The sequence below is a fragment of the Tympanuchus pallidicinctus genome, unplaced genomic scaffold, assembly GCF_026119805.1.
Source record: "Tympanuchus pallidicinctus isolate F22 unplaced genomic scaffold, pur_lepc_1.0 scaffold10, whole genome shotgun sequence".
Lineage (NCBI taxonomy): Eukaryota > Metazoa > Chordata > Aves > Galliformes > Phasianidae > Tympanuchus > Tympanuchus pallidicinctus.
Genome location: NW_026294619.1, coordinates 4,792,933 through 4,815,622, shown reverse-complemented (window position 1 = coordinate 4,815,622; position 22,690 = coordinate 4,792,933). Strand labels below are relative to the sequence as shown.

General features: G+C 44.0%; 2 protein-coding genes and 1 long non-coding RNA gene across 6 annotated transcripts in view; 2 read left to right on the top strand and 1 right to left on the bottom strand.

Annotated features, from left to right (window-relative positions):
- Positions 1 to 14,707, bottom strand: part of CD200R1 (CD200 receptor 1) — a 48,439-nt gene extending 33,732 nt beyond the window's left edge. The window contains exons 1-3 of one of the 2 annotated variants that reach the window (XM_052704267.1): positions 13,704 to 14,707; positions 12,395 to 12,703; positions 11,542 to 11,790 (exon numbers count right to left, since the gene is read on the bottom strand). In XM_052704267.1, the coding sequence (XP_052560227.1) occupies positions 11,542 to 11,790; positions 12,395 to 12,703; positions 13,704 to 13,839 (694 nt within the window). In that variant the 5' untranslated portion in view covers positions 13,840 to 14,707. The remainder of the gene's footprint in view (positions 1 to 11,541; positions 11,791 to 12,394; positions 12,704 to 13,703) is intronic. The other variant, XM_052704256.1, reaches the window with a different exon arrangement.
- The window catches only part of LOC128091231 (uncharacterized), a 105,740-nt gene extending 90,977 nt beyond the window's left edge, over positions 1 to 14,763 (top strand). For 2 of the 3 annotated variants that reach the window (XR_008211309.1, XR_008211307.1), the window contains 2 exons: positions 12,658 to 12,730; positions 14,679 to 14,763. This is a non-coding gene — a long non-coding RNA (uncharacterized LOC128091231). Of the gene's footprint in view, positions 1 to 12,578; positions 12,731 to 14,678 lie in introns of all 3 variants that reach the window. The other variant, XR_008211308.1, reaches the window with a different exon arrangement.
- Positions 14,764 to 17,896: 3,133 nt separating this feature from the next.
- Positions 17,897 to 22,370, top strand: GTPBP8 (GTP binding protein 8 (putative)). The gene is made up of 7 exons (XM_052704201.1): positions 17,897 to 18,227; positions 18,394 to 18,492; positions 18,887 to 19,017; positions 19,380 to 19,479; positions 19,919 to 20,037; positions 20,280 to 20,406; positions 20,971 to 22,370. The coding sequence occupies exons 1-6, from the start codon at positions 17,919 to 17,921 to the stop codon at positions 20,362 to 20,364; spliced, it is 843 nt and encodes a 280-aa protein (XP_052560161.1). The 5' UTR covers positions 17,897 to 17,918; the 3' UTR covers positions 20,365 to 20,406; positions 20,971 to 22,370.
- The last annotated feature ends 320 nt before the right edge of the window (positions 22,371 to 22,690 follow it).

Here is a 22,690-nt window from a genome sequence, read left to right as displayed (position 1 = left end):
TTGCTCCCCATCTCTAAAGTACTGACAAAAGCACCTGCTTATCTCAGTGATGGATTGTTAGATACCAGATTAAAGATAACTTCTGAACTACATAGGCCTTGGTCAGCAGACTCTGTGAGGATGTCGTGCACATTAAGGTGATGTAGATGGACTTCTGCATGATGCCCTAGGATAAGCTGGCAAGTTGTAATGAGTTACAGTAGTAATAATGAATAAGTCTGTAGCTGGGTGTTTGCTGTGTCCTAAGTAAAACTTTCTGTTACTGCTTAAGTCTCAAAGCTTGTTTAGTGGACATTTTTGGTAGGGAAAAACTGAAGGCAATCTCTGGGTCTCTCAGGGAAAAGTCTGCCATGCATTTCTTACAGTTTGCCTTGCCACTCAGTTCAGAGAAAACTAATTCACATGAAATAAACATAAATGATAACATAAGGTTGGTGGTTAAAATGTAAATATGGCTAGTACTCAGACCAAGCTGCTAAGTATTTATCTGAAAACAAAATATATTTCTCGGATAATATCTGAAATCATGGCAAAGCCCACAGTCTCATGTTTGAGAACACTGAAGAATGGTATCATAAAATAAGCAGTGTGCCCTTTGCTTTGAGCACTCTGTTAGTAACTTCTGTCAGAGAGAGGAAAGTAGGTCTTGAACTGTCAATTCTTTTGGGGAACAGCGAACGGCTCCACCTGTGCATGAGCAATACCAGGTGTGCCTACTCTGCATGAGTGGATGTGAGCTCAGGTTGCTGTGCTGCAAGGACGGCTCTGTAATAAGCAGTACCTTTCAACTGCAGCAGGCTCACTTTCACTCTGTGAACTTGATCTTCGTGTTAATTTAAAATACATGTTTTGCTTGTGTGGCTTTCAGTTATGTTACCACAAAGAAGTAATAGCACCCTCAGTTTACTCACGTGAAATGCTTCTTGTGCTGTTTCTCATTTTTCACTGCAGAAGGAAGAAAGGGCTTTTGCTCTGATGGGTGATTTATACCACGCTTCTGGTCTGTATGGCATAGACTGTGTAGAAACTGTACTGCCCACACATATAAACCTGTGTGTCTAGGTGGTACCTGTCAGTCGGTTTAACTGACTTTTCTTCAAAAAGAAAAAATGCATATGGCCGTGCACAAGTCTCTTTTAACGAAGGGTCAAAATTAATGACTGCATCAGTATCAAGCCTGACTCACATCTGTTCTCCAGCTAGACTGCTAATGAGAGAGTGAGTGACCAAGCATTGGTGGGACTCAACACAGCACAGCACTATCAGAAAAGCAAGTGCTGCCATATATCAACCCCTTGGTGTAAAATATGTCTTTTCAAATAAAAGACTGCCCACGCTTTCTGGTGTTAGCAAAATGTTCTTGGGAGTTACTGATCTAAAAGAAAAATTAAAGGAAAAATTCAAATATTGACGTGAGGCAGACATCTACCACAGATAATCTCAGCTCAAAATTGTAATATTTATCAATAAAATAAATTGTAAGAAACATTCTTTAATGGATCCGAGAAATACTCTTAAGAGCTGATCATACCACTCCTGCTTATAGGCACCCACCCGTGCTTTTGCACAGTACTTACACAGAGATCACTCACAAAAACTAAGAACCAGAACAAAAGCAAACAAGAAACACCGCAGTACAGTTTGGTCAAAGTAAACTACTTATATATTTTGAAGCATTTCATTTTTAGATAAATAATTTAGGCTCTATTTTGCCTCTCCTTTTTATTTAATCCTTTTCCAAAGTGAGCATTTGCCAAAGCTTGCTAAACCGTTTCATTGTCATATCACGTGGAAGAAAGGAATTACAGATTCAAGTGCCACTGTGTCTGTAGCACAAGCTCAGATCAGCTTTGTTCCAGATTTCAGACTTCCTGTTTGCTGCTGAGCAGGTAATTGCTTGTAATTTCCTGACTATAAGCACATACATATTCAAAGGGTTATGGTGTGGGTAACACACATAGAAGAGAACACACACAGAAGATTAAGGGGTGCTTCTGGAGCAAGGTATTGCTAACCTAGGGTAGGTAGAACTGAGATTGCTGGGGAGCTCACACACTGAGAGGACGTGGGAGGATTTTTCATAATCCTCAGATGGACAGATACAGTGAGTAAAATACAAAGAACCTGTGGTCACAGATTTGCTGTCTTGCAACTAAGCACTGTGGCAGAGGAAGACTTGAAACCTACTGATCTCTGTTTTGGTAATGGAAATTTAGAAGTAATTGTTGGTTTTCTCACTAAAAGCTCTTCCTACTTCTTGCTCACTTTGTACCTTTAGTATACATTACATTGAGAAGTAAAATAGAAGAAAAGGAAAAAAAAAAAAAGACAAAGAGAATCATGTTAAAAATGTACTGGCTTGAAAATTAAGCCATCAGATGTAAGGAAAGGCCCTGACAAGCACTGAATAGCTTACATGCATTGTTTTACAGTCTGCACATAATGACCATGTGACACATATACAGACCAGAGGGAAAGGCTGTCCAGAAACAACCAACAAGGGGTGTCATCATTTTGACCAACTTTTGCTGGGCAGATGCTTGCATGGACTGCAGCTGAGACAAGCTGGGTATGTAGGAGAAAAGAAACTGCAGGGGAACCAGCTGTGTTAGAAGTGCTGGTGATAGCTCAGTATGGTTGTTTTTCACTTGCTTGACATATAGGCACAGTGCTGGAACTTGGAGTGACGTCTGCCATTCTGGGTTCTAGTCTTTTTAATCTCCTCTACAGGAGTTCAGGAATGGATTATCTGCAGACTGTGGAGACCCACTGGTTTGCTTGTGATCGTGTGGTGTCCTGAGAGTAATGCTGAGCTTTGCTGGTGCTGAGGAGAGTGAAACCTGTGGCTTGGCATGTAAAAAGGAATTGATATAAAAGGTGCTGGCTTCTTTTCTCTCATGCTCTGCCTGGTCACTCACAAGAGTGCAGTGAGGTTGCTGCTTCAGTATAAGGCTGTGAGGCACTGATGGAGAATGATCACTGCAGCTTCTCTGTGGCATTTGTGGAATTCATGAATCAATAGCAGCAAACCTAAAAGAGACATTTGAACTGAAGTCCTTTCTGATGTCTATGGTTTATTTGTGAGTTTTTCCTGGTTTGTTGGATTAAAATAATTCATTGACTGAAGCAGCTGTGCACAAATATTCTACACAGAAATCCATGTTTATCTTCAGTCTTAAGTTGTACAAGCTTAACAAGAGATTTTCTGATGCTAACTTCAGCAAGTTTTTGTAAAGACTAATAGTTATGATATATATAACTCTTCTTCCCCTGATAACTGCTTTCAGCTTGTCTCAGCTGAACTCAGAACTCAGAAACTTACTGCTAGAGTGAATGAGAATAAATATGTTCTGCCCAATGGAACTGTGGCTTGTTAGAAAAACTTGAGAAATTGTAAAGATCCATTTATGAATAAAAAGATGCTTGTCTTCACCTCACTCCAACTTTCACTCCTTAGCTCTGTCAAAAATTTTTTGTCTATGAACTAGCTACTCTTAACAAATGCATAATCTGTGAAAGCCACCCGGGCAGAAATACTGGTCTTTAAAGCAGTCTTCTGCATGAAATGTATACTGTCCATTAATGTCTCAAAGGTATAGACAAACAGCTTCCATCAGGATAGCAGGTAAACACGTATTTTCTCATAGCTCTACCCAAAAGCAAACACTTGCTGTGTACTAATATTTTCCTACAGTCCAGATTTTACAGTGGGAGATTCCTACTGATTCTCTCTGAAGAGGACAGGTTTGGTGTCCTCTGGTGTCATAAAGGAAAATGTTTACTATCCCTACTCCAGTAAAATCTGTGGTAAAATCCATATTTTTCTTTCAGAAAAAAAAAATATATATATATTCCAATTAAAAATTGCAATTAAAATATGTAGGAATAGTAGAAAATTACTTTTCTTGTATACAAGCTGTTGTTTCTTTTATTGCTGCAGATGAAAGTGAGGAAATACCTGGATTTGAAGAAGAGAAAAAGAAAGATCCAATTAAAATAAGCTCCTAGATTCTGGAGTTATGTGACAATTTCAGGTGCTTCAATATTGGAGGCTGTACCATTCTTCAGAGGAGTATTGCAAGTGACTGCAAAGGCAGAGCATAACTCACCCAGGACTGCATTCACCTGCACAATGCCAGGTGTCAAATGAATACAATACCTGGCTGCTGTGACATGAGCAGGCATGCAAAATAATTAAGTATCTATGCAAAAGTGAGGGAATCAAGGGAGAACCTGTCTCCTTTCCTCTGAACCTTTTGGGTGAAGGCACAGAACCAAGTGCAGGCAACTCTAAGCCCCAGCTGTGGTGTTTGCCACCAAAGTTTATTCCTCAAATTGTTATTGCTCTCTTTCAAATGTAGGCTGAAAATGCCATTTTTCATACATTCCCATGTGAATATTCAAATATTTTATCTGTTTTTTTTTCATATCTTGGTGCATGACAGTACAGACATGCTAATATTCTTTCTGATCTGCTTGTTCTGTGTACAACCAAGGTAACAGTTCTGAAATACACTATCAGCTCCGTCATCACCGACTTGTGCGTTGAGCAAATAGCAGCATTTAACTTTTAGGATGGAAGGAGAGTTTTCACTGAGCCAAAACAGCACTTGACTCATTGTGAGGATTTCCTGTGCATCTTTTTTTGGTACTGTTAGACTTCAGTCAAGATGTAGACTCTTCTACATGTTAAATTTAAATATTTAATTCTGAGGCTTTTGGGCTAAAACAAATTGAAATATTCATGAATTCAACATCCATCATAAATATATTCTCAGCTCTGCCCTTGGTGCAAAATTCCTCTCTGGTCTGTTCATTACTGGTTGTTTTTTTTGTTTGTTTGGTTGGGTTTTTTTGCATTTTTTCTTCAGGGGTTTTGGTGGTTTTGGGGGGTTTTAGGGTTTTTTTTGTTTTTGTTTTTTGTGTTTTTTGTTTGTTTTTTGTTTTTTGTTATTGTTGCTGTGGTTGATTTTGTTTGAACCCTGGCTGGATTTGCAGTTTGTGAATATCTGTTTTATTTGGTGCCAAGTTTTTGTGCATTGTGATAGGGCATTGTGATAGATGTATAAGCGTAGCTTCGAAAACCACAGCACACACACAGCTATTCTCCTCCAAACATGGAAACCATCTAACAGCTAAATGTGTGGATTTTGGTGGTCTTAGGATTTTCTTTTGTTTGCTTTGTCATTTGGTAATCATGGTGACAAGTGCTCTCCTAACCAGTGAGAGCAATTGTGTCAATGCATTCACTGTCCTAACGCAGAAAGTGTCCTTCTGGGTGATGCCCAGTTCTGGTATCCTTGTAAAGGTGTCCTGGTGGTTGTGCATTGCCCTGTGCTTTGACGGGCTGAGCAGCTGCTTGAATCTGCCATCTGCTTCAAACCAGACTCCCATTCTCAGCCTTGTGTGTCAGGAAGATGCACAAATTTACACACGTTTCTTTGAGTAGGTTCAGCTGTGAGCTTGCCATCACAGTGTTCTCCCTTAAAATCTATCTGAACTGTTTTGAAGACGGCCTTCAAGACCCAGGGAAAATATCAAAGTATACCAATCAGCAGAAAGCCCCATAAAAGTAACCAGTACTTGTTGGTGTGTTGTTTGGAACCTCTTGACCGGGGTTAGCTGTTTTCCTAAGAAAACCTAAACATTTCCTAAGCTGATCTCTGCCACTTCCTTCCCACACATCTTTCACCTCCAAAAAACAAACAAGAACAACAAAATAAACAGAAAAAAAACCACCAGCAGAGGCTCACATCCTTCTCTGTTTCCTTCCCCCAACCCAGCCCAGCAGCGGAGCAGACGCTTTCTCTGCTGCCAGTTTGCTGTCCGGCATCATGAAAAGGAAATCTGGGGAGCAAATTCCTGCCTGGTCTCGCTTTTCCGTAATTCCTGTGGGGAATTTTCTTCTGTTCCATTCTTTTTTCTTTTTCCATTCAAACTGCTGTCTGATGTGGATGTGCCACCTAGGCTTGAGTCTGACAGCAAAGGCAAATGTTGCATGTTCTCCTGACCTCCAGCATTAATAGCTAGATACTCATGAAGGTAGTCAGCCTTGGTCCTTGCTGGAGATCCCTCTTCACAGCACCAAGCCTCCTGTGCTGACAGTATGGAAAAGCATGTGGAAATAGATAACAGTGACTGTGGCTTCTGCTTGTCCCTTCTTTGCACACAACTGGGTAAATATATATTTTGCATTAGATGTTAGGGGTCGGGAACGAAACGTTCTTCCTCTAGTAATGACAAAGTATTATCAGTGTCCAGGCATGATCCCAGCTTATTCCTCTCTCAAAATAATATCAGCTGACATCTTTTCTTTACAGTGTGGTCTTTTGCCAATGCCTGAACACATGCAAAGATGGAAATTTAACAACAGGGCTTTTAAAACTGCTTTTGGAGAAAGCAGCTGTTACAGATAGAGGAGCCTCTGAGTAGCAGAGTTAAGTAGATATGTCTGTTGTTCATTCGTTTTTAGACACAGAAAGAGCTCTTTTAATGTAGTCATGCCTTCCCTCACAGTCTGCTCTGCAGTTTCATTGCCCCTATAAAGAGAAACTGCCTCCACCTGGAACACAGCATCACTTTCACGCTGGAGCACCATCAACATTTGAGAGAACCAAGCAGCCTCTGCTTCACATGCCCTGTCCCCTCGCTGGCTGTTCCTCACCACTGCTGTAGTACTTCCTCCCTTATGGCAATCTTGGGGTAGATCAGACAGGTTGCATGAGTCATAGCACACAGAAGAAAAGCAGGGTACTCTACAGGTTGGTGTGAGAGCTTGTCAGCGAGACAGGCGTGGGTTTATATCCTCATACCAAGCTTCAGAAATACTCTGGGGAACTGAAAATATCTTTCAATCTCCCAGTGTCCCATCAACCATGCTGAAACAGGATTAGTAGGGAAAAGAGCAGAATTGTACTAGGAATTCAGAACTAGCAGTATGGAAGAGCTACAGATGGTGATGCTGGAGAGCTCACTGAGAGTTCTTGCAAGTGAACAGGATGTGAGATGGCTTTACATAATACTTTGGGATAGGCTCACCAAGCAACAAAAGAAAGGGGTCTGTGGTCAACTTGTGGTCTCAGTAGCGTGTCTGTGCTGCAGAAGGACTGATATTTAGAGTAGTACTTACTTAGGGGTAAAGGTGCAATGAGGAAAGTTAGTGTGGTCTCTGAATTTGTCAGAACTGTTTCCTCTTTTTTTTACATATAAGAAGAACAATAATTTAAAACTGGTATATTAAAAACCAATGACAATCAAAAAAAAAGGCAAACAATCTTTTCTTGCCGAAGCTCACTATGTAGTGAACGTGCCAAAGAGAATATTTGGCATCTGGTGAGATAAAGGACAAAACATTCCAGGTTGTTCCAGTAGCTGCTCAGGAGACAGGACTGAAACTCACAATGTAGAAATCTTGGGTGGCTTTATCCCCAGTCCTGCAGAAGGATTTGTGATGGCTTTGAGAATAAATAGACCAAAGAATGGTGGCAAGGTTGGTCATATAATCCTGTGGATTCTACTGTAAGAATTTGATCTCTTTCATCTCTGAAGGAGGACAGAGAGGCTCTGAGCTGCTTGAATGGAAACTGCAGCAAAGAATGCTAGTTATTTTTCTTTCTGGCAAAAGTCAAATACCATATGCTAGCCCCAAACAATACAGCAAGATTCACATCTTGCATTCTGCTGACACTGGTGGTATATTGCTAACATAGGGGCTAACTTTGTTGGCATCTCTGAAATGCTGACTTGTCCTACAGTTGATGAAGAGAGAGAAAAAAGAGAAGTCTTATCTGTGTATTGTTTCTCTGTAATTTACTTAGTAAGAGCCAAGCAGAGTTGCAGCTCTGCAGGTTTTCTTATGGTAAAATACAACCACTGGTGGAACAGCTGTGTGTCTGCATGTGGGTTTGTATGTACACATGCCCAGAGCTTGTTCAGATGCTGCAGAGAAGCACTTTAGCTGAATACTACTTGCATGCAGTCGGTTGATGCACACTGTGGAAACTTACCAGGATAACTACAAATATCAAAGTCAGTGTGGTTTTCTGCTGGCTTTTGATAAGGCAGTTAGGTTACCACAGTGAATTAGCAGTAATTTGGTTAGCATTGTAGTGAGTTTATTCTTCTCTTGTCTCCAAGTTTACTTGAATTGTGTGTCAGTTGTACAAAGTTCAAGCTCTCCTGTGACCAAACAGCCATATGTGACAGCAGATGGGCACAATGAGGCTGTGTCTGTGAGCATGGAATGGAATCATCAGCTGTGTTCATCAAATGTCATGGCCAGAAACAGCCCAGGAAGTGACTTACAGGACTTTATCAGCTGCACCAGAAAAAGGTGAGGAGAAGAAAAGTAGTGGTAAATAAACTACTGATATCAGCTAAGAAATGGAGGCCAAGCTAGTTTGCTATTCAAGGAGAAAACAATACATCTTCCAAGTTATTAGGATTTATGAGCAAGCAATTATGTGTCTTCAAATGGTTTATACCTATTTTTGTCTGTCTAGATGTACTTGGCATGCCTGGCACCCAGGGAAAGCCAGGGACAGCCCCACCAGAGGAGCTGCAATGCTGGACCTTTTGCTCACCAATGAAAGTGAACTGATTGGTGACATCAGGATTGGAGGCTGCTGGGGCTGCAGTGACCATGCAGTGATGGAGTTCACACTCTTGAGAGATATCAGATACACAAAGAGTAAAATCAGGAAGTTTAATTTTAGGAAGGCCAACTTCCAGCTCATCAGGCAGTTAGTCAACAAAATCCTCTGGGAATCTGGTCTCAAGGACAAGGGAATGGAGCAGAGCTGACAGGTGTTTAAAGAAGCTTTCCTGAGGGCACAAGAGCTCTCCATCCCCAAGTGTAGGAAGTCAGGAAAGGAAGGCAAGAAATCAGCATGGCTGAATCAGGACCTGCTGGTCAAACTGGAGAGCAAGAAGAAAATGCACAGGCAGTGACAACAGGGATGCTGCTGGGCTGTGTAGGGATGAGGTCAGGAAGGCCAAGGCCCAACTGAAAGTGGATTTGTTAAGGGGCACAAAGAAGGGTAAGAAGGGCTTCTGTGGGTACAGCAACTGGAAAAGTCCAGGAAGGTGTACCCCCTCTAGTGGATAATATAGCCATGCTGATAACAACAGACAAGGAAAAGGCAGAAGTACTCAACAGCATTTTGGCCTCAGCCTTCACTAGCGACTGCTCTACACAGTCTTCCAGTAGATGGCTCCATATGTGGTCATTTTTATACAGAAATACAGAATTCTTCCAATGAAAATAATAAATCCGCTCAAACTGAAGCTAACTTCAGTCCCTGCATAACCATCTTGAGAAAGTTGCTATTGCTAGTATGCAAGAAAATTTCTTCTGAGCCAGTAAAATAGGATACTTGAATATGAGGATGTGATGTACTTAAAGTTGAGTGACTTCCTTCTATATACCATGAATTACTTTCTTATTTTGTTTATTTAAAAAAAAAAAAAGGATACTTGCATGGGTGATGACATCTATGGTTACTTTAGAGAAAGGATAAAAGAGAAAGCTGACAAAGATCAGCTAGGATCTGCCCTGCATGTCATATTTCTGCACAGTTACATTGGCTGCTTCATGGATGTTTGCTTCATCTGCCAGAATGCTTTGACACAGTGATTCACGGTGACATCTCACATTGCTGACTGAGGCATACAGGGAGTTTCTTTCATCTCTGCTCAGGTGCTGAGTTAGGAATAGCCTTCAACAGCTATGCACATGGATATGCCTTGGCTTCTATGAGTTCCTCTTCTTTCTTGAAAACAAAACATCAGTACTGTAAATGTGAGGACCAAGATTTTTTTGAGAAATGCAGTTCTGGGCTCTAGGAATGCAAGAACAGAATTTCTCCAATTTGTTTCTTTTGGTGGGGAATTTCAGAAACATGAGGCTTTATATCTGTGATTATATATATCTGTAACCTCAAGTGAAAATACTTTCATTTTGTTTCTGCATTACTTGTTTGTACTGTAACTTTGCATAGCAGTTGCACCTTGCGGCATACAACTGATAACTGGCCATGCTGCCAGATTGCTGCCAGAACTCTGAAACAGTTACAAACTAATTCTGATCTTGTGCAATACTTCCTGCATTTCTGCATGACCCCTGCCTTCCTTACCTTGTTTGAGAAAGACAAGATTGTCCAAAAGTGTGTACCCAACCTCTGGAAGATATTTTGCTGTCATTTAATCTTCATAGCCTGGAAATCCCGTGTTTTCTATCTGCGGAACTGTTCTATCAGTGGAACTGAACTGATGTTTGTTTTGTATTTTTGCTACTGGAAGAAATATGGCAGCAGGAGGTGGGTCTCTAGCACCAATGAATGAATTCTAAGAGCAGCTGTGATGTTACATATCTCTGATAAACCCGCATGAACATGTGCTGAGCTGGTTCACTTGTGTCAGATTCTGACATGACTGCACATGATGTGAAATAGCACCAGAAGCCCTTGTAAACTTCTCTAGGTGTGACCAGAGGGGTGTTATATGTATCACATCCTGCACATACCTGGCATCACAGAATATGCAGAGGTGAAGAACAGCCAAAAGGAAAAAGGAGGCCAGCAGACAAGCACGGCTGATGACACAGTGATGAAACTGTGCAGTGCGGTCTAAAGAGAAACAGTTATTTTAAGTGCACCTCACAAACCATTTACTGCATGCCTGACAGAATCACACCTTCTAGAAAATATTATTTGCCGTATACTTCTGAATAAGACTAATTTCAGCCTTATTTTTAGAAAGGAAGAGTACCATGTTTATCTTCTTGCCTAGAATTTCACAGAGCACTTTTCAATTCTGACAGCACATTTGTTTATCACAGAATCACAGAATCACCCGGGTTGGAAGGGACCTCAAGGGTCCAACCTGGCCTTGAACACGTCCAAGGACGGGGCATCCACAACCTCCCTGGGCAGCCCGTTCCAGGGCCTAACTACTCTCCTTGTGAAGAACTTCCCCCTAACATCCAACCTAAATCTTCCCTCCTTCAACTTGGATCCATTTCCCCTAGTCCTGCTGTTGTCAGCCCTTCTGAAGAGTTGACTCCCCTCCTGGGTGTAGGTTCCCTTCAGGTATTGATAGGCTGCAATGAGGTCACCCCGCAGCCTTCTCTTCTCCAGGCTGAACAAGCCCAACTCCCTCAGCCTGTCCTCATAGGGGAGGTGCTCCAGCCCCCTGATCATCTTAGTCGCCCTCCTCTGGACCCTTTCCAAGATCTCTACATCTTTCTTGTACTGAGGGCTCCACACCTGGACACAGTACTCCAGATGGGGCCTCACAAGAGCAGAGTAGAGAGGGACAATCACCTCCCTCTCCCTGCTGACCACCCCTCTCCTGATGGAGCCCAGGATCCCATTTGCCTTTCGAGGATCCCATTTGCCTTTCGAAAATCCTTCCCCACCCCAACAAATTTCTCACTGGAAACTTCAGCTCAGCTGCATGGTTGCAGTCATGCCATTGTCACTGACGTCTTAGTGCAGGAACAGAGGGCTAAACAGGAAGCTGAGCACACAAAGGGAAGCTTACGTGAGGAGCAGTCTATGGACTTGGCCTCGTTCAGAGTTGTGTGTGACACAATGCAGGTAGGATTCTTCCCATCGCTGCTATGTGCTGCAAACCTGCTGAGAACTGTCACTGTCCCGTTACTGTGACTGTCTGCTCTGGGTGTGGAGTTGCTCTGTGGGACCCACGAGATCTCAGCAGCCGGCTTCTCTGTCTCTGCCTCGCACACAGGGTTCCCGTGGTCATCGCAGTACAGAGCCATTCTCGGGGAAACTGCAGAGCACCAGGAAGGGGGGAGATGCGTGTGGGTTGCTGCAGTGGGATAGGAGGTTTTACTGACTATCCAAAGGGATCGTAGTGAGAACAGGGGAATTGGAAGTGCCATCTCATCACAGCAATGTGTTCCAAAGCCACAGGAGACAAGGGTAGATCTTTTTTCATTCTGGACAATTCTTCTACATTCAAGTGAGCTACTACAGCCACGTGCCTTGAGAGGAGGTATTCCTGGACATGGAGGTAGGGAATACCCCAGAATACAGGGCTGAATTAGACTAGTCCCAAGCAGCTGTTACTGAGTGACTGCAGGATATCAGTGTGCTCATTCAGAATCCTTCTTTAAAGTACTCTAAATTGCTTCACACTCATCATTTATAACTCTACAGGGGAGAAAGTGGCAATAGAAGGTAAGAGAGTTTTGGCAAATAACGAAAGGGAAGAAACAGAGTTACTCTACATGAAATGCATGACCCTTTCTAGCCATGAGAAAGCTGCTCTTCTTACCAGACACTTCCTCTAGTGCACATGGACAGTAGCTTTGTTTGCCCAGGCCTGGACACGGTCCTCTGGAGAAGAGGGAAATGAGGAAGGAGACCCTTACCTTGCACAGTCAGGTGATACGGGCCATGGAAATTCCCATCTGCATTTACCACTTCGCAGGTGTAATTTCCCTCATCAGCCATTCCTACTTGCTGTATCTCAAGTGCATGATCCCAGTCTGGTCTGGATCTCCAGTTTATTCTGTCACTGCAGTTGGTTTTTTCTCTCTTGTTACTACCAATCAGGTATGCAAAGGTGCATTGGCCTCCAGTCTTGGGGCTTATTTTCCATGTTACCATAGTTATATTTGTTTTGTTAGGGCAGGTCATCACAGCGCTGTGACCCAGGTGTGCTGACACTCTGTTAATTCCTGGAGGAGACAAGGAAGGAGAAAGAGGTATGAAAAGGTGTCCAAGGATGTTACGTATGGCCTTGGAGTTCTTGTCTGTGCTTCACGGGCAAATGTCAGCACCATTACATTCTGAAGTGAGGTCCTGTCACCACCAGCCCAAGAGCTGCGTGTCTCGTTTTAGACAGAAACCAATTGCCAAATTCATGGCTGTGTTTGCCAAAGTCGGTCCTTCGTTTTTCTCCTTTCCTCTGCACAGCCCATTCCCTAAACCGATGGATAAGTAACATGACTTGGAAGCAAAGGCTGGCTGAGCCCATTGGCATGGGAAGGTCTCCTGGAGTTCCCTTCCCTCAGCATCATTGCCCAGTACAGGAGAAGAACCAACAAAGACTGACTCCTGTTTTGTGGTAGATATGAGCAACCCCCCCAGTCAGGGCAAGCACAAGAGTCAAATTCTCTCCTGCCACTCAAAAACTTATGTGAACCGATTTCCCTGATTATGGCGCCATCAAATGAAAAATGATGAAGTAGAAGAGTAAATACAACATTTAGCTGAAAGAAAACACATGCCAGTTTTCTGACAGATGGAGAAACCCCTGACAGACTCAAGATCACTGCCCCACAACCCTCTGTCCTACCTGGTCCCAACAAAAAACAACATACAAAAACAAAGACAAAAAAAAATAATGACATGAATTTGCATAGTTAATGTATGGTAAGAAGGAGAAAGCTTATTGCTATATTTTCTGATCCCACATTGTTGGAACTTAGCTTTTTTAAGTGTTTAACTGAATTTGTGAAGGAGAAAGTGCCTTCACAGCAAATCTTAAACTCTTGCACGCTACTGGTTTCCATCAGAAATTCCCTTTGGCAATTTCTAAGATCCTTTCCCTTACTTTTTTTGGTTGATTTTTTTTCCCCATCTGAAGAAGAATTGAGAAAAAGATCATTGTGATGCAGCGCTCCTTCCTCCTCAGCCCTTCATAGACACTTGATCCCTAAATACTGTCAGAACTACCTGTAGCTCCTGTGACTGCGGTGCTGGTGAGCAGAACGACAGTCCATGTGGTGCTCCTGACCACTTCCAAGGCAGCTCTCGTTTTCATGGGTGATGCAGGCTTCTTGCACCATCCAGCTTGCTGTGAGTTCCCCATCTTCCCCTGCTAGGGATCCACAGCACTTAGAGCCACTGCTCTTCCTGTGCTCATACAGACCCCTGACTGTAGCTACAGCTTGATGGTTATTCATATCACAAAGCTTCTTCCTGTGCAGTGAATTGGTCAACATAAAGGAAGTGGTATTGGTATTCGCTTTCTGTTTTCTGGACTTTTGCATAATGTTACTTAGAGAAGATAAAATCTGTAGCAGAGGTTGCACAAAGTACAAGCAGAGTGACTTTTAGTCTGGCTCTTATCCAACAGTGGGGATTTTATCATCAAGAATGGGGGCAAGGTTATTCTTATCCTACTGCTTAAAGGATGCTCGGCATATTAAAAAGCCAAATAAAACCCTCTTAAAATCCATTTCCCTTCCAGCCTACTCTATTTTCCTCTTGTACCAAACAGCCTAAGACTTCTTCTCTAAAATGTATTGCCAGTCCCTGCTCCCCTCCAGGCAGGGAAGGTGGGTAAGTAGAGGCTGCCCACGTGATTAAGCCTGCTGTCATATCAGCAAAGATACCTTCCTAGATATAAGATGTACCTCTTTGGAAATTAATGCAGTGAATGGAGTTTTATCTCCAAAGTGTTAGCCTTCCCAGCGCTTGAAGCCACCGGGCTGGAATGAGGTGCTGCCTGTTTTGCCTGTTCCTAAGGGAACAGAGCTCTTTGCCCCACAGCAGTCATCTGTTTTATAGATGTCCATGGCTGTGCTGAAATGTGCCTGCCTGAAAGGGCTTTGGTCCTCTGGTCAAACAGACACAAAGCATCCACAGATGAAGAAACCATTGGCAAGAAGGCAGATATCTCACCACCATCCCTCCTCCAAATTGCAGGTGTTAGCTGAGAAGGGGCATAGCGCCCATTGATGACTCAAAGGTGAATCTGGATAAGTTCAAGAGGTAAGTTGGGTTCCTGTGCTCACAGTTTCTGTATTTAGAATAGCCAACAGTCACGATACACTGAAATTTTCATCTCTGCCGTTGTTGCAGTTTTGTTTCCAAAATATTTGACAAGCAATTTCAGCTACCTTGGTCAGTACAGCCTCTGCTGTGTGGTTTGGAGGTCATGTGCAACAAGCATTTAAAATGTTTAGACACGAGCCCAAGATGAAAAGAACATATTTAACAGTCTTAAATATTTAACATATTTAACACAGATATCCCTCTAGCATGGGAGCTTCAGCCACTTCCTCTTGACGACAGAGCTTAGCACTAAAGGACAGGGGAAGAAAACATAGCCTGAGCCATGAAAACTGGAAGCACTGAGGTTCACATTCTCCTAGTTAATGTCGTTTTTTCAGTTTGAATTACAAGCTGCTCACAGCACAGCAATTTACTGCATGCCTATGATGAAGGGAAAGGCCATGAAAGTGCAATATGGATGGGGTCCAGTGGTGGGGCTGGCTGCTGTTTCTCAAGTTTTGGAAGGTCAGCCTCTGTCGTCCTTTAACACTGGAGCCACACAGAATGGTAATATGGTGGCACGAGCATCATTGGTGTCACAGGTAGTTGCTCTGTGCAGCAGAGCTTCTGACCGGGCTGTTTTACATCTGCCTCTAGCACATCTTTGGAGCTGGTTCTAAATGTCGTTCAGCCTCAGACTGTTTCCTCCACCTCAGTTCAGACTTCTGTGGTTTGGGAGACTGATTTTCTCGTGGTAGCAAAGTACAGTGAATGACTGCAAGGTGCCCTGCTTCCTTTGTGTCATTTCTTCAATGCTGCAGGAGTCCTGGGGGGACTTTGTGCATGCATCACGCCTCTAGCAGTGGCCTTATCCTTCCCATTTCCTCCCCAGTTAGTGATGTACCAATGGCTGTTTTTAGCTACCGGTGTCCCAAAGCGCACTGCGGAGCAGTTGCTCGCCAGCTGGCTCACCCCCGGGCACCAAATGGCAAACACCTCCTCAAGTCCTGGCGTCCGTGTAAGGGTGTTTCCATGTGCACACACTGCCTGCACCCTCACTTCCATCTTGTGGGCATAGCGAGCAACAACAACCACTTGGGAAGCTCCTCCTATTACATGAGAGTCCGACCTTTTGCATCGCCTGGGCTGCACGGAATGAAGGGGAATTGTTCCAGGCTACATTTATGTCGGTTGCTCCTGAAGTAATGGCTCCTAATTATATCCATGGAAACTACAACAGATACAAAGAACACAATAACACTATTTGATTGAGCAAATTCTCAGCGACAAAACACTAGTTTTCAAAATAGTCACCAGATTAGCTATGAATTTTCGCAAGCAATGAACAGGAGCTGCCCTGCATATCACACTCGTCAAAACCTGCACCAGCGGAGGTGCCCCACTGTCATCACTGCTGAAACGCACCACCCACTGCCTCACTGTGCTCACATCCACTGTTGGATCTCCACAAATGTTCAGCAAGCATCAGTGAATGTCATCGGGTGCCATTTTTTCTCCATGAAGTAACTCGGTGGCACAGCTTTGCTTCATCCACACTCCCATGCCAGATGCAGTTCTGTCACACTGCCCCTCCGCTGTCGTGTGGCCATCTGTCCATCTGTCGCGTGGAAACACAAGGAAATATTGGCAGGAAGGTTCCACCTCTACTGCCATACCAGCAACATCCACCTCTGGTGTTGTTGGCCAACATAATAAAATAAGAGGCATTACTTTTGGAGAGCTCATCATAAAATATATAATATAATTAGTGAATGTAAGTAACAAAACTTCTTTCATTGGCATGAATAAGGTGTGACTGTGAAGAGAAGGGTAAATAGAGGTCTGGTGGCAGGACGTGATCAGATTTTTATTTGCAGCTCCATACATTCCATTTGAAAACTCACAGGTAATGTACTGAAAATGGTACCGCAAATAAACTAAAACTTTGATGATTTTTTCAGCCATCCTGAAACGCATTCTCAAATCCCTGCATCAAAACAGAAGCACAGAGGACTGTGGTGGCCCAGTGTAACACACTGCATAACCCCGCTGGCCACCACTTGAGCTGGCACCGCACTGCGCCCCGTGTCCCGGTCCCAGCCCGGATGGGGTCACAGCGCACCGATGTCCCGTTGGTGCTGAGGGGCCGGGCCGCATGGCGGGAAGAGACACCGCCATCGTGGTGTGGGGCAGGGAACGGCTGCAGGGAGAGCTGTGCCGGGCCGTGTGAGGGCTGCGGGTGGGACATGCCTGCTCTATCTGAATGAAAGGATGGTTGGTTCCAAAAACCCACTTCATTTTACTTTCAGAAATGGCCTTTGTTGCTTTCCAGTGTTACTGGATTTACACATTTCCAAATAAACGTTTTCACCTGGATCTCCATCTGACATGTTTTCTGTGCAGATCACTAGAGAATTCTGTATACCACATTGTAGATCTTCAAGGAACAGGAGCCATCTCATGCAATGGAAACCTCAAAACTGTGACCCGTGTGACCCACGGAGCCCTCAGCATCACTGGATTGTGTCACATGCAGCCTCTGGATGCCATGGCCACAGAAACTCCCATATGCTAAGAAGGGCAGTGTTGGACTGCTGCCTGTATGCCTGCTACAAAAAGCAGCTGTCAGAGGCTGTTCCATCGGAATAGGCCCCCCAAGGAGGTGGTTGAGTCACCATCGCTGGATGTGCTTAAAAACCATTTGGATGTGGTGCTCAGGGACACGATTTAGCCGTGGGTTGTTAAAGTAAGGATAGTGTGGTTAGATAGTGGTTGGACTTGATGACCTTCAAGGTCTTTTTCAACCTGAGCGATTCTATGGTTACCTAAAGGATGTCCCTTCATATCCACACACGGCCAGCCTGGTCAGCAGCCTAAGCTTTTTCTCTCTGTTAGTCTATGATTTGTTCGCATTACCGGGGACAACAGGAATAGATATCTCTACATATCTACTGTCTGTATTGTATCCGTTGTAGTTTCCATGAATACAATTCGGAGGCATTGCTTTGGGAGCAACCGAAGTATATGCAGCTCAAGACAACTTTCCTTCACTCAGCGCGGCCCGAGCAAGCCAATAGCTCAGACACCGACGGGTTAAACACTGCGTAGCGCCGAGCCCGCCCCGCCCCGCCCCGCCCCGCCCGCCGCCGCCTTCCGGGCAGCGCCGCCGCTATGCTGTTGCTGCGGGCGGCGCGGAGCCGCGCGGGGGGTCCGTATGGCCACTCTCCTTTGCCGCTGGCCGGCCTCTCGCAGGTGTTGAAGCTGGAGCGGAGCCGCCGAGACGGCGTCATGTTCCCGCTGCAGCGGCTGGCGCGCAACCTGGCTCCCGGCGCAGAGGAGGCGGCCTTCAATCTGTTCCAGCCCGGGCTGCCCGCGCTGCAGCGCGCCGAGATGCTTTTCACCTCCCGCCGCGGTCACGCCATCGACTACGTGAGCTCCGCCGTGCGTATGGAGCACGCCCCGACGTCCGCGCGGCCCGAGGTCAGGACGCGGCCGGGACAGCGGGGAGGCCGGGTGGGTGGGCTTGGCGACCCCAGCGCTGTGGTTTTGTCCCCGTTGTGCCACGTGCGTCTGCAGAAGCGGCGGTGGGTGCCGGCCGCCCCGTGCTGAAGGGCGGTGTGGAAATGCTCGCTCTTCTCTAGCACAGGTGTGCTTCATCGGCCGGAGCAACGTGGGCAAGTCGTCGTTAATCCGGGCCTTGTTCTCGCTGGCTCCAGAAGTGGAGGTCAGAGTGTCAAAAACTCCAGTAAGTGCCGTTTATAACTTCTGCTTCTCTGGGCCAAAAGCTGCTGGTAACCCAGGCGGTGTGACTGAGGAAGAGGGAAAGGCTCGAGTAGAAGGAGAGCAGCCAGCGCTGGCCTGGCTTTTGCACAAAGAAAGGTGGGAAGCAGTCAGCATAGCTCCTCAGCCTTAGTGCGTAACACACCTGGCACATGGAGTAAAAGAACCCTTTGTAAAAGAACCAAGATACCTGTGAAGGTATTTTTAGTTGATTATTTTAAAGATAGAACCATAGAGGATTGTGAGAAGAAGAGGAGATGACAGCTTATGTACGGGGTATGGAACAGAGACCACTTTCAGGCTGTCACCTAGCTGCCCATCTTAGCATCTCTTTCTTCTTTTCTAAATCCTCTCCCCAGGGCCACACAAAGAAGATGAATTTCTTCAACGTAGGGAAGTACTTCACTTTGGTGGATATGCCAGGGTATGGCTACCGTGCCCCAAAAGACTTCGTGGATATGGTGGAGGCTTATCTGCAGGAGCGGCACAAGTAAGGGACTTCACTATACCTCAATGCAGTAATGAGAGATGCATGCCTAATTTGCAGATTCATGTAATCAGAAGATAAAATGCCACAGAGCTAGCAGCATTCAGTGGTCATGTTGATGAGTCTGAAGTTGTTCCCTGGAAACCTGTGGTGACCCTTATTCAGTCACTCACTCATGTTTAGCCAGATCGAACAGCAGAAGATATGAAGGTGCTGCTCCATGCTGAACTCTCAGCTGCCGTGCATGGCTTTTCTTGGCTTTTCTTTCTCCAAATCTTGCATTTCTTGTTCTTGCTTATGACTTTGGCAGTAGCACAGCAGGATAAAATAATGGTGCTGACTATTGTTGCCTGTATTTCTGACAGCTTGAAGAGGACTTTTCTATTAGTCGATGCTGTGGTAGGAATCCAGAGCACAGATCTTATTGCAGTAGAGATGCTGGAGGAGTTTGGGATTCCTTATGTGGTAAGTAATACTTTGTTCTTGAGAAGGTGGAAGCAGTAGGAAAACTTGACTGGTGTTAGATTACCTTTAGCATATAACTATAAAGGAATGTACCTCCTACCTGAACTTGAACTACCTCACTAGTAATACCATCCACTCCGCCTTCTTTATTGATAATAAAATAGATCCAAGGTTTGTTTGGGGGCATCTGAGGGATTTTTTAAAATTTATTTATTGACAATTTTTCAGTGCTCAGCTCAAGGAACATGAAAAGGTCTATAGCCTGTGCAGGCTGTGGTGGTGTTCTGGGAAACTGTATTATACCATTTCTCCCAATTAGCTATGACCCAGAATTTTCTGCCTGCCTTGCAGAATGCCCCAGGAGCTCTTCCAGATGTTCCAGGCTAGCAGCAAAATCATCTTCTTTTCTTCTCTGTCTTCTCTTTCTGGATCCATACAGATGGTGTTAACAAAAATTGACCGAGCTTCCAAGGGACTGTTGTTAAAGAATGTTCTGGGGATCCAGAAGTTTGTAAAGGAGAAAACTCAGGGTTGCTTTCCTCAGCTATTCCTAGTCAGGTAATGGGTTTTTTTCTTGCTGCTGTTCTTTGTGGATGATGATTTGCGCTGACCAAGCTACCTTTGTCTGGAACTGTGCTAGCAGTAACAAGCTGTAATTGATTACATTAGAAGTGCTTACTCTATTAATGTTGTATTGCACTGTGGGGATAAATTTAATTTAATGCAGCCAGTGGTTGAATTTGCTTGTCTTGCTCCGAGATACGCAGCATCAGGCACTGAACATCCCTTTGTTTCCACAGTTCTGTGGAGTTTTCAGGAGTCCACTTGCTAAGATGTTTTGTAGCCCATGTTACTGGAAACCTGCCTACTGTAGAGGCCAGCTGAAAAGTCTGGCTCCTGGTCTGCTCAGCTTATCTGGAACAAAAGGTACCAAAACTAGAGGTCTGGAATTTTGTTGTAAGAATCTGAAGCACCAAGATTATTTTTGGATAAGCTTGTATAAATTTTTGTCTAAGGTAATGTTTTTAATGGTAAGCTTTTTGCTTAATAAACTCATTAATTCAAGACATTTGCACTGTGAATGAATCCTGGGTACTGCACAAAACTTATGTATTCGTGTCAGTGGAGGAAAAATAAATAATCAGAGAACTTCCAGAGAAGCCACGTTTTAATAAAGGACTCCATCTCCCTTCAGGTAAACGTTCAAAAATTCACTGCACCTGTATTTAGAATACTACAGATAGCCCAGTAATCTCATTAATAAAAAAGCATTTAGTTTAGAAATGAAAAAAACACGGCCGTATGTTAGGTGAACTAAACTTGCCTTGTTGAGCTGAATGACACCTAGAAGTTTAAACTAGCACATGGGCACCCTGCCTGCTCTAAGGCTATCCAGAGTGAAAACAGTCAATGCTTTGTGTGCAAAAGGCTTTTTGGAAACTTCTTGTGTTTTTGCACCTTTGTAACTCCTCTGCATTGTGCATTCCATAGGTTCAGCACGATAGCATGCCTCGCTTGTGTACATCCAGTTGTCCTTGTTCCTGGTGGATGCAGGAAAGGAAACCTACTTGATGGGATCTGCCTTCTGGTTGGCTTGAAACAGTGGTGATAAATGAACAACACCTAGCAGAACTCTCTCCTCCTGCACTTTATCATCACTCGGTGCTGCATCTACCTTCTGTTTTAAATCCCACTTGAAGTTCTGCAGCTGCCCTCAGCTGAGTTATCAGAGATGGGTCTGTTACCTGCATCTGTCCTGTGCTGGGAGCTGAAGCACAATACTGAGGTCCCACAACCGCTGTACCTCAGAGTACAATGTGGGGGAAACCAGAGCTTGTACAGAATCTACAAAAAGAACTGCCATTAAATAGCAGTAGTTGTGCACAGGAATTTAGACCAAAGCTAGTAAGTGCCTGTGTCATGCCCTGGGACTCATCCTGTCTTAAGACTGCCAATTCTCTGTATGCAGTTGTTTAAGCTAACTTACATTAAGTGTTTAAATCTCAAGGTAATTCTTTCATAAACCACTCTGAGGCTTGAAGGTGGTGTTTCTGCTGTTTGCTACATTAAGGAATTTCTTGTAACTCTCAGATTAGACTTGAAGCAGAGTTTGTTTCCAGCAGATATGTAGGAAGTGGAAAGGTGAGGAATACTGTCGAGAGATGTGGATCTCCAGTTTCTACATGTAAGTAGAGATCAAGCCTGTAAAACTCTACTGTTTTGTTTCTAATCCCAAAATGCTCCAAAGCAAACTGGCCTGTGGGTGTTTGATTCTAGAAATAAATACAATAGGATCTAGAGAGATGTTGACGTGCACGTCAGCATTTCAGGAATAAGCATGTGTTAGTATCTTAAAACCACTGTCTTTCAAAGGCATCATTGTAGTCAAAGAAGCTGTAATCTTCAAGGCCTCAGTTTGTTGTGTGCAAGAATCGATGCCTCTGTGACAGGTGTGACAGTAAATAAAATCAAGTTAAATTAAGCAGGCTTTACGTGTTCAAGCACTTTAGTGCATGCTTTGGCTAAACAGTTGTGACACACTGGCAAGTAGACTTTCTTGCCAAGTTCTTAGGAGTGTGCTGTGTTGCTGAATGAAGAATTGCATTTTCTGAGGCTGTGGACACAGAAGTTCTCTCTTTCGTTCACTCGCTGATAATGGTGGGCCTGGCAGCAAACTGAAGGAGAGATCCTGAAACCATTCCATGTAACATCTGTTTTATTGCCATCTCATCAATTTACAGCCAGCTGTATCAACTTACGTCCTTCCCTTACGTGCACAAGTGATTTTTAATACTGGGTTTGCTAACTACTGTATCTCTTACTGAATTAGCCAGAATGTTAAGCCTGTATGCACTGTTCTATTTTAATACTAATTTAACGCTGTTCAAGCATTTGTTAAATACTTGATTTTTAACTACTTCAGATATAGCTACTCAAATCTTACATAAGTATAGGAAACTGTTGTGCTCAATAAGGTAATTATTGAACAGCCATCAACTATTTAGTTTAATAGGGAAGATGATGATGTTTTTGTATTCTAATAATCCACTGTATCATTTGTGCACCATGTGGCTATTTGTGCTGATGCTGTTCCCCAGTGGTTCCTGTGACCACAGTACTGCTGGACTGCTGCCCTCAGCCCTCAGGCAAGTGGTATCTCCAGATGGCAGCAGCCATAGACTGCCTTGGGGAAGGCTGTTTAATCTCAGAC

Excerpts from the sequence above, each read along its gene's own strand:
- GTPBP8 (XM_052704201.1), top strand. The coding sequence starts at position 17,919 with ATGCTGTTGCTGCGGGCGGCGCGGAGCCGCGCGGGGGGTCCGTATGGC. Across the intron at positions 18,228-18,393 it reads CGACGTCCGCGCGGCCCGAG|GTGTGCTTCATCGGCCGGAG; the intron begins GTCAGGACGCGG and ends TCTCTAGCACAG. Across the intron at positions 18,493-18,886 it reads TCAGAGTGTCAAAAACTCCA|GGCCACACAAAGAAGATGAA; the intron begins GTAAGTGCCGTT and ends TCCTCTCCCCAG.